Below are 13,055 nucleotides of genomic sequence, written 5' to 3' on the forward strand. Positions count from 1 at the left end.
CACATACTGCTGAACTCCATTTCTATGTTACAGTGGAAATATACAGAGATCCTTCTGTGGATCCAACAGGGTATTTCTCCCACCATGTAAAGAGTCTTTGTCTTTCTGTGGATGAAAAAATAAACAAGTCCGCATTTACATCTGTCTCTGTCCCCACCATTGCTTCCAGTGACTGCTCTTGTATCTCTTCTTTGGTCCTGAGGGACAACACAATTATTTAGTTCCACCTTCAGTCATTGGAGTCTCCTTCTTCCAACCAAGGCCTGTCCGATGATTCTAGGGCAGGTTGCATGAATGACGATATACCTTTCCCCGCTAAAGAAAAACTTCACGGTGAGAGCAAAAGGCTTCTCTCCTTAGTTCTTCTCCTTCTAAGTAAAGTTAGCCACTCTGACACAACAGAACTATCCAGGTTTTCGTACTAATCAGTTCCTCTCATTCCATGTGTTTCCCTTTGCAAGAAACATTCCTTCAGCTTTCTGATTCTGTCACGTTTTGACTGTTTTCCTTATATAGGAATAACATAGAGATGTGGCACTACTGGATGACTAGCATGTTCACACATTCTCTATACCACTTCATATCCCCCTGGATGCTGTGGTCATTTACAGTGCGTGACGCTATTATTGTATGTTTGTTGTTTGTTTTGAATTTCTTGCATGGATACACGACGATTATCTGGACTAGCCATTCCGAATTTAGCAGTGTAAGAATAGAAGCAAGGCAGCTAGTCATTACCACTCACAGTCAACTGTTGGGTTACTCTTTTACCTATGAATAGTGATATTGATTGTCACGTTCTAACGCTCCCTCGGCTGAAAGGGTGAACATGTTTGGTGTGCAGAGATTCGAACCTGTATCCCTTAGATTACGAGTCGAGTACCCTAATCATCTGGTCGTGTCGGGTCTATCACTCTATGTTCTATTTACCTGTCTCCAGGAGAGATTTAAGATCAACAATACCTTAATGTTGGAAGGATTTTAATAGACAATTCCGTCTGGGATGATGCTATTATATATAGAAGGGATCGTTTTCTGAAGTGTATGCTCTTGGAGCACAACATTTTACTCTTCAGTAATGGTTTCTTTATTCATTTCGTGCTCCAAGTCAGAAGTTTATTGACTGATATTGACGTATCTATCTGTTATTCTTCACTTTTTCTTATTTTTCTTGAAGGACTGATAGTGATCTAATGAGCAGTAATCATTTTTCACCCATTTTAGTAAAAGACTGGTCACGACTGTTGCCACCTGACCTGTGTACCATGATGGAAGTTGGAGCATTGTGACTTGCTTTCTTTTAACACTCTCAGAACTTGTTTCTGTTGTTGTTAGTCCTCCATCTATTGATGACTGTGTGGAGGCAGTAACTGACTGGATAATTCAAGCGGCTGTTCATTCCATTCCAATAGTCTCATCACTTTTTCCACAATATCCTCGTTCATGGTTAACTCTTGCCTGCCAGCAAGCATTGAAATATAAAAATAAAACTGGGCTATCTTTTGCAGGTGTAACACTCTTTTCAACTACATCGATTTCCAGCAGGGTCACACCCTTGCTCATCTGGTCAAACACCAAAGCCAGAAGGAATCTGGGATTAAGTTTTCTACCAGCTTATCTTCTACCACCAGTTTTAAGTTAGTCTTGTAAAGATTGTAAAGTATATTTCTCGTCCCTTTTCCATCTTAGTCCCCAATGATCTGAAAGTATCTGATGCGCAGAGCATTGCCAATATTCTTGTGGAATTTTTTTCTTTTTAGTATTTCTTTTTCTTCCACTGCTTTCATGGCAACCAAGTCTCTAGCAGAGTCTGTCGCATCTGTGATTGCCAATTTACTCTGGGCAACTTATGATTACTGTCCAATTACTTTGACTAACTGTATCTATAAGGTTTTTGAAAGGATGGTTAATACTTTCCTCACTTGGTTTCTTGAATCAAACACTCTCCTCTTGCTTACCCAATGCAGTTCTCACAAATATCTCTCCAGCGTGATCATCTAATTCATCTCAAAACTTTGACCAGGAAAATTTTCTTCAAGCAAGAGCATCTTTTTTATCTATTCTTAGAAAGGCTTCTGAAACAACATGAAAGTTTGGGATTTTATCTGAGATACGTATCACCAAATCACAAAACTTTAAAATTACACTACCCCCCTCCCACTTATAACATTTGTAGAAAAAACAATATCTAGGTGGTGTTTAAACCATTCGAAATTAGTATAACCAGTAGGCCTGCACCTCCATATCGTTTTATTTATTTTTAATAGGTGTTCATGTACCAATAAATCAAATGTAGTCTTGTTGACGTTTCATTTACTTTATCATTGAAATCAACCACAATACAAAAACATATAGCACTCGTTTTGCTAAATATTGGTCTAAAAAGAATAGTGCTTATTTCAGCTCTCTTCCTTGATCAACTCAATAGCCATTTTTAGACTGCTTGAATATATTTAAAATGAATCTGAACTTTACACTCACATCCATTACTGTTTGCCAATATAAAACTGCTAATCACACTTCTCAAGAAGTATCTTGTAGAGCCTTATGTGTCCAGTTATTTCCATGTTATTTGTGAGCGCAAGATGATTCATCTTCAGTTCATGCAGAGTTCTCAATGCAGTAGATATTCAGTTTAGTTTAAATTACGATAACTTCAAAGAACATGCAAAACATTTAGCAGAATATAAAATTCAAAAACAAACATCCTTAACTTGTAGCGACAGGGTTTAACACTCCTACGAAAAGTGGGGCCTAATAGGCCCCAGAGCAACTTGAAAGGTTATTAATATTAGGCTAATAATTTTGCATTTAAATGAAATTGTCATTTAAATCCATTAATGAATGGATTATCGAGATTCCCACTGTCCCTATCTACTATCTAGCGAAACCACAGCCAGGGGAACGGGCTTGGAGAAATCAGGACTAGAAACGTTTTTTCGTAGGAGTGTTAATACCGATTTATAATGTAGCTCATAATAGTATTTCTTACAGCATGTTTATTATTGTCTCATGATGGGGCAATGGTAAGTGTACTTTTTAATAGCTTAAATGAGTTATTCGATTTATCTCGATGGACAGAGCTGGTAATCTGACGTAGCTTTGCTATAAAAACTCCTACACATTTAATGTTCGTTAGTATTTGTTTAAATATATAATAAGAACACAATTATAAATCTAGTACTTTACTACTTTAAATTGTGTTATGTTAGCTACATAATAACATATTTTTAAAGTATTTTATGCCTGTTATAGGTCTCATTGAACGTCCAGGAGGAAGATCTTTTGTTGCTTCAAATGATCAGGATAGTGCTCTTGCACTAAAAAGAGACTCTATATTACGATCTGGGTTTAATAACACTATGTCTGCAACAACAACTGATTTTTATTTATCGAATAGACTGTCCGAACTGCGACAAGGGTTAGGTGAGATTAACAGCACGGGTATGAACTACCAGACGTCCAGCAGTGGTAACTCTTGCCTGTCCGTCAGCCACAGAGGATATGGGGTTTTGACATCTAATAATTCTTACAGGAACGGAAATTGTATCGCAACCGCTACAGCTGGGATGTTTTTGAACTCTCCAGTAGTTTCACCATCCCTTCTTTATCCCCAGATTTATTCTAACATCTCACAATCACATATTCATCCATCTCTGCATCTATTAAGCAACGAGTTCAAGTCGGCTGTTGATATAACTCTCGCCACTCAACAACAGTACCACAACGAGAAACTGGCCGCCAGTTTAACCAATATAGAAGGTTCTCAAACCATCGGTGGCTCTATGGACAGTATGGTGTATTCTGAGAATAATAGTGCTAAAGATAAGCAGATAAATATCACTAGAGCAGAAAGAGGAAATGCCCTTCTTAGTGTTACTTATGAACCTAATGATCTCACATTATGGAGGCCATACTGAACCATTCAATTGCATGTATGTCTATAAATTTATATGTTGGAAAGATTGGTTCCCAGGTTATTCGTCGATAAGCCTCGAGGCTTATAACGCTAAATTTCGAATTTGATGCTCACAATGGACACAGCACAGATAACCCATCGAGTTGCTTTGTGCTAAAAAACAGTTAACATTATAAACACTGAACATCTCATTTCCAGTCGCTTCACTTTTGTCTTCATCAGTTTAAGTTAAATTTGCGTTGAATAATTTCCTTTTTTTAATAAATATATTCAATCTGTAAAAATGCACAACGCCATTATCTATTTGCATAAACATCAAGCCAAAACGCAAATAATATAAACAAGTTCAGTTATTTTAATTTTGCATGTTTCTCCTGAAAGAGACAACAACCACGTTAGATAATCTGAAACATATACAGTATTACATGTACTTCATTTTTTGTGTGTTATTTCATAAAGCACTTAATTTAGTTCTAGTTTCTTCAAGGAATGTTAATTGTAATAAAATACACAAGTTACGTTGACTAGCATCGTGGTTTTTATATAATATTCTTGTTTATTAAGACTGATGTGAGCATGGATATTTAGAAATTCACGTGTACAATAAATAGAAGTATTTGGCTTTACATTCTAATGTATCTGTTTCTTTCAGAGTGATATGAACGATCTATAGATTCTAAAATTTAAAATTAGAATAGTAAAAATTCGACCAAATTAACTGATGTACAAAACACTTTAAATATGATCATAGTTCTTATTTGTTTTCATGTATTTTGTATTTTACACGATTTTTCACAGCTATTCCAAAAAAAGTAAAACATAAATAAACAAAAAGCGAAGTGAATGGAATCAGGATTTCAACAAACATTTTTTCTTTTTTCAGGCAGATACTAAAGCCATTTTCCTTGAGAAACCAAATTAATGTATTGCAAAAAAAATTAGAATATATGTGATATTTGCTGATAGTAGTTCATTGTGTTAGTTTGCAGCAAGCATGAACAAAGAGACTGTTTAAACACCACTTCATGCTAATTAGCATTCCTTTAGTAATTTCGCTTTTTTGAGATAATAGTTATTTAGTTTTATAATGAATTTATGGATCAGTAGCGTGTTACTGGTACCAGTAATAATAGGCTGTTTCGAAAACTGGCGCTAGCGAGTAATAAGATAAATAAGTGCAAAATGTATTTTATGAAACGTTTGAAAATCATATTAAGGGAATCTATGGAATCTAATATATTTTGGAAATTCGATGTAATTTTTTTTTGACTGGTTAAATAATAGAGGAAGATATATCAACAACTGATGTATAACAGACAATACATATTCAGATTACAGTGTAGGAAATATTCTAAGAGAAAACTACATTTTTTTTTCCTTCCTTAATTGCGTTGCGTAAATCTGTTTAATTTCCAAAGCAAAAAAAAATGTACCAGTTGGTACTTACTATTGAGGTATTTCATGAGAGTTTGTAATAACATAAGAAATCAAGTTAATTTACATTGTTATGAAGTTATTTGTTACCAGATCTTTAAAGTCTTGAACGAATTCTGAAACTGACACAGAGATAACTAATGTTGTAGAACATGTATATTTAGAAAACTAAATTATCTTCAACTTAACTGGGATCTTAACTTATAAAGTCATGATTAAAATATTGTTTTTGTTTACAACGTAACATGCAACAATAGTTCTTTAAGAAAATATTTTAATTGATGTAAATATTGACGTGACTTATAAATTATTTTCTACTTTGCTAAGTTATAGATAAATATTAGTTTACTTATTTATTTATAAAGAGTTAAGCACAGATAAATTGTTAGGCATTTATACTGGATACTCTTTCGAGCTATAAATAGAAATAAAAGTAATCGTAAGTTTGCATGGCGGTGTTTTAATATCATGCTTCTAACTTATACATAAAAAACTTGAACTTCTTTGACAAATGCCTATTTTGCCATTCATAAACCTGTTGAGGAATAGAGGAACCAACACCTTTCCTAGATACTCAGTTGTTGCTATCTTGGGTATTTTCTATTAAGGAAAATCTATATTATAGGTATATAGTGCATTAAAATTCTCAACAAAAATAGTAGAAAACGCATTCTCACAGTGACAACAAAGAAAAAATAATAAGTTCAGTCAATGTGACCTCTGGGTCTAAAACATGATATCAAAATTCTCATTTGTTTTCAGGACTTTATATATATATTTACATGACGCAAAATAAATTAGGAATGCATAATGACTATATAAAATCATATGTATATATATATAATATTTAGAAAGACCATTTAAGAGCAATTTGCTGCCTTTTAAGAGTATTAAGCGAACAATTGAATGCACGTCTTTTCTCGTTAATATATTAGGATTTAACAATAAAATCTGAACTATCACAAATATTTCATTTACACATTAAAGACCTAAGAAATCGGATGGATATATACATATATCCTTTATATATTCTTTTATAAGCTTCTTTTGGGTTTTTTGTTGATTTGTTTGTTTGTTATTAATCACATAGCTATTTGTTGGCTATCTGTGCCGTGCTCACATTGATCACTCTTTGTTGTGTTATAACGGAAAACTACACAATGGGCTATCTGCGCTCTGTTTACCAAGAGGAACGGTACCCCTGAGTTTAATGCAAGTATCGAAAATAGACTTTTAGCATTATAAGCATTCAAACTTTCTCCAGAGCCGCTGGAGTGCACTCGCAGTGGTACTGAACTAAGACACAGCAAGGATTGAAAACATTGATTCAGTCACAGCAAGCTTATCGTATAGACTTAGAAGAGATGTATAAGAACTTTATTTAGGTCAACCTTTCGTTCATAAGATGACCAAAACTTTAGAGAGAATATAAACAAATATAAAGAAAGAAAAACAGAAATATGAACATTTTATTATTATTATTGCTTTTTCATTCACTCCTTTTAAGTTGAAACTGGTTAGCTAGGAGACTCTCTTCTTGGGGACTCTTTTCTAGGAGACTTTCTTCTAAGAGACTCTTTTCTAGGAGACTTTCTTTTAGAGGACTTTCTTCTTCACAACAAAATATTCCTTGTACTACTGTATCTATTCGACACTATGAAAGACTTCAGTAACGGTAGGGACGACTTAATTCTTTTGAAAATGCTCAACTTTCTCAAAATTGTGTGTAAAATGAAATGGACATTTCACTCTATATGTTTTGTATCAATAATTTACAAATAACATAAGGGCAAATTTAAGGGAAAATGTCAATAACTGAAAACTTAACAAAATGAGACTTTAGTTGCTGGTGGGTCTTTCTCTATTGATTGTGACTTTTCTTTACCAGTTCACCATACTGTTAATGATGTTTAGAATGACTTGCTGGGAGAGCACAATCAATTTCTGGATAGAAGAAGTCCTGAAGCTCTCAACAGTGGCAAGAGAAGGTTCTTTGTATCTAAATGCTCTCTCACCTAAATTACACATATGCTTTAGCATTTTAAGATCCGATAGCTTAGCAGATTAGTCCAGTACTTTTGTGAATACTTTTGTCCTTGATTAATGCATTATTGCTTTACTCTGGCAATGTGAATACAGGCGTTATCCTTTTGATACACGAGCTCATATCAAACAATATCAGCAAAAAAGCTAACAATGTGTAACAGAATGTTATTCATGAAATACCTTGCTGTCAGGGATCATCCTTACATAACATAGAGATTTGTACACCACTGCGTACAGATGCCATCCAAGACCATGAGTAAGCCACCTCCAAGGGTATCACACTGGAAAATGTTATAGGGCGAGTATTGTTTTCCTTATTGTTCAAGGCTCTCACAAGTCGATTGCTTTAAGATACACCAAATCTGCTCTCATCTATGAACATTCAGAAATCCACAGTGTAGGGTCCAGGTAGCATGTTCCCAGCCAAACGACAACCTGGCTGTTAGATGCCTTGTGAATACTACAGAAGTTATAACTGATATCCTGGACCAAAGCTAACCTCATAGAGCCTGTTCCTGATCATTGCATACGACAGGCGCACATCAGTAAAGCTTGTTCCTGAAACCCTTGTTGCTATTGGTGCGGTTTCAACAGGCTATGTCACAGGTGTCGGCCGGCTACTGCACTTTCAGCCTTTCTGTGATCCTGGCCTGATTTTGTGATGTATTATCCTGTGACTTGGTACTTGTACAACAATCTAGTAACCATATATTGTGACATTCTCCATGACATGTGCTATTTCTGTATGAGTGTAACCCTTCTAAAGCAGTGTGACGGTTCTACAAAGTTTAGTTTCAGTTTAATTGGTTTGCAAAATATTGCATTCTGTTTGAAAACATCAATGCCAGCAAAACATCCATAAACGTAGCATTATCTCAACGGCGAACATCATTTCTAATTGATCAAATTAACCTTTTGCTTCGCAAAATTTGAGTCGTTCCTCGGAATGATGTATTACCTAAGGCATAACTGGAGCAGTAACTTTCAAACCCCAGTTAAGATTAATGTAATCTTTCACATACAGATAAAAATATAACCTGCAATATAGAGATATAAATAACAAAAATCGTTTAAATTTTATTAGCAGGGTATGTTAATCAAAAGTAAATTGATCAAGAGAATACAGTTGACCAACTAGTAAAAATGAAATCCACTTAGATAACGGGCACATTTTTATTAGTATCAATATTTTTAAGTAAATATGCACAAAAGATTATTATATGATTTAAACCTTCTGACATTGAAAAAGTATAAAATATTTTCTGTTTGTACGTTGCACGGTGATGGTGCAATAATTTTAATTAATTTTAGTTGATGTTATCCTAAACAAGCTGCCCGGCAAGGCCAGGTGGGTTAAGGCGTTGGGCTCGTAATCCGAGGATCGCGGGTTCTATCGTAGCAAACATACTTGCCCTTTTACCCGTGGGGGCGTTATAATGTTACGGTCAATCCCATTATTCGTTGGTAAAAGAGTAGCCCAAGAGTTGGGGGTGGGTGGTGATGACATGCTTTCTAAGTTTTTTTTGCAAAGTTAGGGACGGCTAAGCGCAGATAGCCCTCGTGTAGCTTTGACCGAATTCAAAAACAAACTAAACCAAACACTAACTTATAAGTAAATGTGGTTAGTTTAAACTGTTAAACATTATAATGCTCTTATTATATGTTGAGTAAATAGTTAGAAAGATAGACTTGTTGCTGATTTTATGTTACTTAAAAAAGAAACGTTAATAAACTTTTAATTGAATACTTGTTGTTATGTATTAAGGATTGTCTGAACTGAATACAATAAAAAAGGAATTTAGGATTGCCAATTTGTAATTTTTTTGTTTTAGGAGTATGTATTACAATAAATAAAAACATACTTATGAAGAGTATTAACTTTTAATTGCTTACATTTTATCTAGCGAGTGTTGAGGCGTGAAAGTGTTTGTTTGTACATTGCTTGTTCAAGCTCGAAGGTATTTTTTACTGTGGATGTTAGAAGTGAGAAACCTGTCTGTATTAGATATTTATAATAAATATGTTGAGTACACACTGTTAAGATTGGGAAACATGTGTCCAGTAATAACTGATTTATAGCCGTCACAAACGACCACAAATGCTTGTCTTTTAAAACTGCTATCTGGTTGTTTGTGTATAAAAAAGTGTGACTCAAAGTGTGAGTGTGCAAGTGAGTGAAAACGAGTGCTTGTGTGTAAATGTTTTTCAGGTAATCTGAGTAATGTTTTCACCCTTTTTTTAATCACTTCAAGTTCAACATATCTACTTAATGGTAGATGATTTGCGAACATTTGCACACAGCCACAACGTGCACGATTCATAGTAGTATAAACAATAGACACTATAGATGTGTTACTTTTCCAATGAATCATTTGACAGGGAGCTAGTTCAATAAATTAGGGATTTGCATGCCGTTAGTCCAGTGTGGACAGTTCAGAAAACGAAGCTGTTGTGGGAACAGTTTTTCTACCAAGTTGTTCAGTTGTGGAGTTGAAAAGAAAAAATATAGACTTTATTCAACGCTATGACGTTTTGTATGTATCATATTTAACCCGCACCACTCTTTTCTCTCTCATGCATAGGGGAGAAAAGACGAAACAGTTTCCATGTAGAATATCTTAAATAATCATATGACCAAAAACATTTCATAACTTTAAGTTGTTAGTTTTTAATTTACGAAACTTGCGAAGCTTTCAAGTTACCCAACTTCATGAGAACAAATATTTTAACTGTCTTCATTTCTATGTCTTATATTTCATATTTTCAAATAATTAATTGTATGTTATCCAAAAAATTGAAAGGAAAAATGTTTAATACTATATAAAGAATTATATACAGAATCAATCAACAACTTGTTATTAGGTGTACGATTTATGTGTATTGTTAGACTATAATTGCCGACTGTTTCAAAACATTTTGCATCTGCTAAACATTCTAAGTGTGTCTGCTTCATTTTGTTTCCAAATTTGATCTGGTTTATTTTCTAATATTGTGGTCACTTCATTTCGTTCATTGCTTTCTTATGATTTAGTGATAACGGTACTCATTAGAGGCCGATCATGGCGTTGGCTGAAGACACGACATTTCAGAAAACTCAAACGTTTCATTGAGTGATATTAATACATATTGTGAATGACGCTGATTCAATATCTATAATTTAACCAGTAAATTATCTTTTGAAATCTGTTATAATTCTGGTTGATTTTGTCGAAGAAACTATTTAATTATAAAATACTATAATCTAATTCAACTCTATCGGTTAAAGTGAGAATAAAAATTAGAATGAAAGTGTTCTTCACATATGTGCTATATATATAAAGTGCAGTAAACATCCAATATTAAAGAAAACTTTCTGTCTGTCTGTAGACACAACTTCTCCTGGCCCGCCATGGCCAGGTGGTTAAAGCACTTGACTCGTTATTCGAGGGTCAGGAGTTCCAATCCCCGTCACATCAAACATACTTGCCCTTTCGCCCGTGGGGGCGTTATAATTTGACGGTCAGTCCACTATTCGTTGGTAAAGCAGCAGCCCAAGAGTTGGCGGTGGGTGGTGATGACTAACTGCCTTCCCTCTAGTCTTACACTGCTAAATTAGGGAGGGTTAGAGCAGATAGCCCTTGTATATCTTTGGGCAAAATTCAAAACAAACAAACTAACTCCTCCTAAACGAGTTGACTGACCTAGACCAAACGGTAGTATGCCAGCTTAGTAGTTTATAAGCAAACCAAATTCGTATTATAGTTTTCTATATAAAGAAAAATAAAATCGTTTTATAGAATAACCCATAGAACGTTACTTTAGTACATATTTGAGTTTTTTAACAAAACTTAAACAGCAACAAATTTCTACAAGTCAAAGATTGTAAATAAAATTGTCATCATTTTGGCTTATTTTCCATGATAGCTAGAATATACAGTAATACAGTATACAGCAACAATGTAAAGACTAAAGGCATTGCTGCTATTTCAAATTCTCGTCCTTTTCTAATTCAAATCATTTAATTTCTGGTTTATTTTAGGGCTACAAAGAGCCCTTAAGCCTCAATTAGAGAAATAGTTTATAATTAAAATATTTTTCAGGATATTTTTAACTTCTTGATCTGGAATATAGTTATTTTGTAGGAGCAGAGTTCAAGGCTAGTATTAAACGAATTCATCAAATGTACCAACTTCTGATGGTCGAAATCTTTACCACATCTCTACAGTGAAACTGGCTGCTGTGAACAGAAAGTGATGCAACTGCTTTGCCATTTCTGACAAAGTTTCTTAACTTCACTGCTACATATCTTCACTTTCGACCCACTTTCCCTTTCTTAGAACAATTTTCTTGGAGAATAAATGCTATAGAAATTCCTCGCAGATATATTTCTTACTTTAAGCAAAGTGGTGAGGTTTTTCCTCGTTTTCAAGAGAAAAAAAGACGGATGAGTTCTGTCTCCCTAAAATAACCTTTAAATGTTTAAGATAAGGCATTTAAAATGCATTAGAAAAGATTTAAAAAGCTATTATATACTGAGAATTCACTTTTACTTGGAAATTGTTTGTCGTACTTTCACAAATTGCAAAGGTGAGTTTGTAATTTGCTGTTAAAAATTGGTCAAATTCACATCTTCTTAATTACATATAAATAAGCATATTAATATAAGAAATCCAAAAATTACCGAATGAAAAACACAGCATAATTGAATTAGGATACAAAACTACTTCATCGGAACTGTAAAATGTACCTAGGAAAAAAAAATTCCTGCAGAAACAGAAAGTATACAGTTCTAGGAGTACACGTTTATCAGATTTAATCTCTTTTTACAAGCAAAATATATGGTAGGAAAAGTTTAACATTCAGAGAGCAATTACGAGTCCTAAAATCCACAATATTTCTCATCCACAACCATCATTCATTAGGTGCAAAAAATTCCAGGAAGGTAATGGCGTTTAATGAAACAGAGTTTTAAAGACAAACAAGTTTTAAAAGTTACTACAACTAGACATGCTGAGCTGAGAATACAGGTTACCTTGTAAATTGTATTCCAGCCCTCACAATGGGTGTCATTCCTCTATGAAAAAACGTATGAAAATCTAAAATGTCCAGGTTAAAAAGAAAATTACTTCCAGATTTTAATCTGAAAAACTTTCATTCCAAGTCGGATTTTATAATATTTGCACCAGTAAATCAAAGAAATAATGGATAGTGAATAAATGGTATGATTCCAACATATGAATTTGGAGAAACAACAGTTCAGTTTTGAAGTACACATGTTTGTTTGTTTTTGAATTTCGCAGAAAGCTACTCGAGGGCTATCTGTGCTAGCCGTCTCTAATTTAGTATTGTAAGACTAGAGGGAAGGCAGCTAGTCATCACCACCCACCGCCAACTCTTGGGCTATCTTTTACCAACGAATAGTGGGATTGATAGTCACTTTATAACGCCCCCATGGCTGAAAGGGCAAGCATGTGTGGACTAACGGGATTCGAACTCGCGACCCTCGGATTACGAGTCGAACGCCTTAACCCACCTGGCCATGCCGGGCCGGTACACATGTTAGCAGCTGTTTGTGTCAACTAAATTATTAATGTCAGTTTTTACATCACTTTGTTGTTGGTTTTAGGTTCCAAAGGTCAATTATTCATACATATGTTCACCTGTTAATTGTCGATGG

The 13,055-nt window shown here is 34.3% G+C and overlaps 1 protein-coding gene and 1 long non-coding RNA gene across 3 annotated transcripts in view; one reads left to right on the forward strand and one right to left on the reverse strand.

Moving 5' to 3' along the window:
* The window catches only part of LOC143250645 (uncharacterized), a 69,876-nt gene extending 60,454 nt beyond the window's left edge, over positions 1-9,422 (forward strand). For both annotated transcript variants that reach the window (XM_076501511.1, XM_076501510.1), the window contains exon 5: positions 3,256-9,422. In XM_076501511.1, the coding sequence (XP_076357626.1) occupies positions 3,256-3,920 (665 nt within the window). In that variant the 3' untranslated portion in view covers positions 3,921-9,422. The remainder of the gene's footprint in view (positions 1-3,255) is intronic.
* LOC143250646 (uncharacterized) overlaps positions 1-13,055 on the reverse strand; it is a 101,258-nt gene that overhangs the window by 55,674 nt on the left and 32,529 nt on the right. The window lies entirely within an intron of this gene.

This window comes from Tachypleus tridentatus, chromosome 5 (assembly GCF_004210375.1).
Source record: "Tachypleus tridentatus isolate NWPU-2018 chromosome 5, ASM421037v1, whole genome shotgun sequence".
Taxonomy (NCBI): Eukaryota; Metazoa; Arthropoda; class Merostomata; order Xiphosura; family Limulidae; genus Tachypleus; species Tachypleus tridentatus.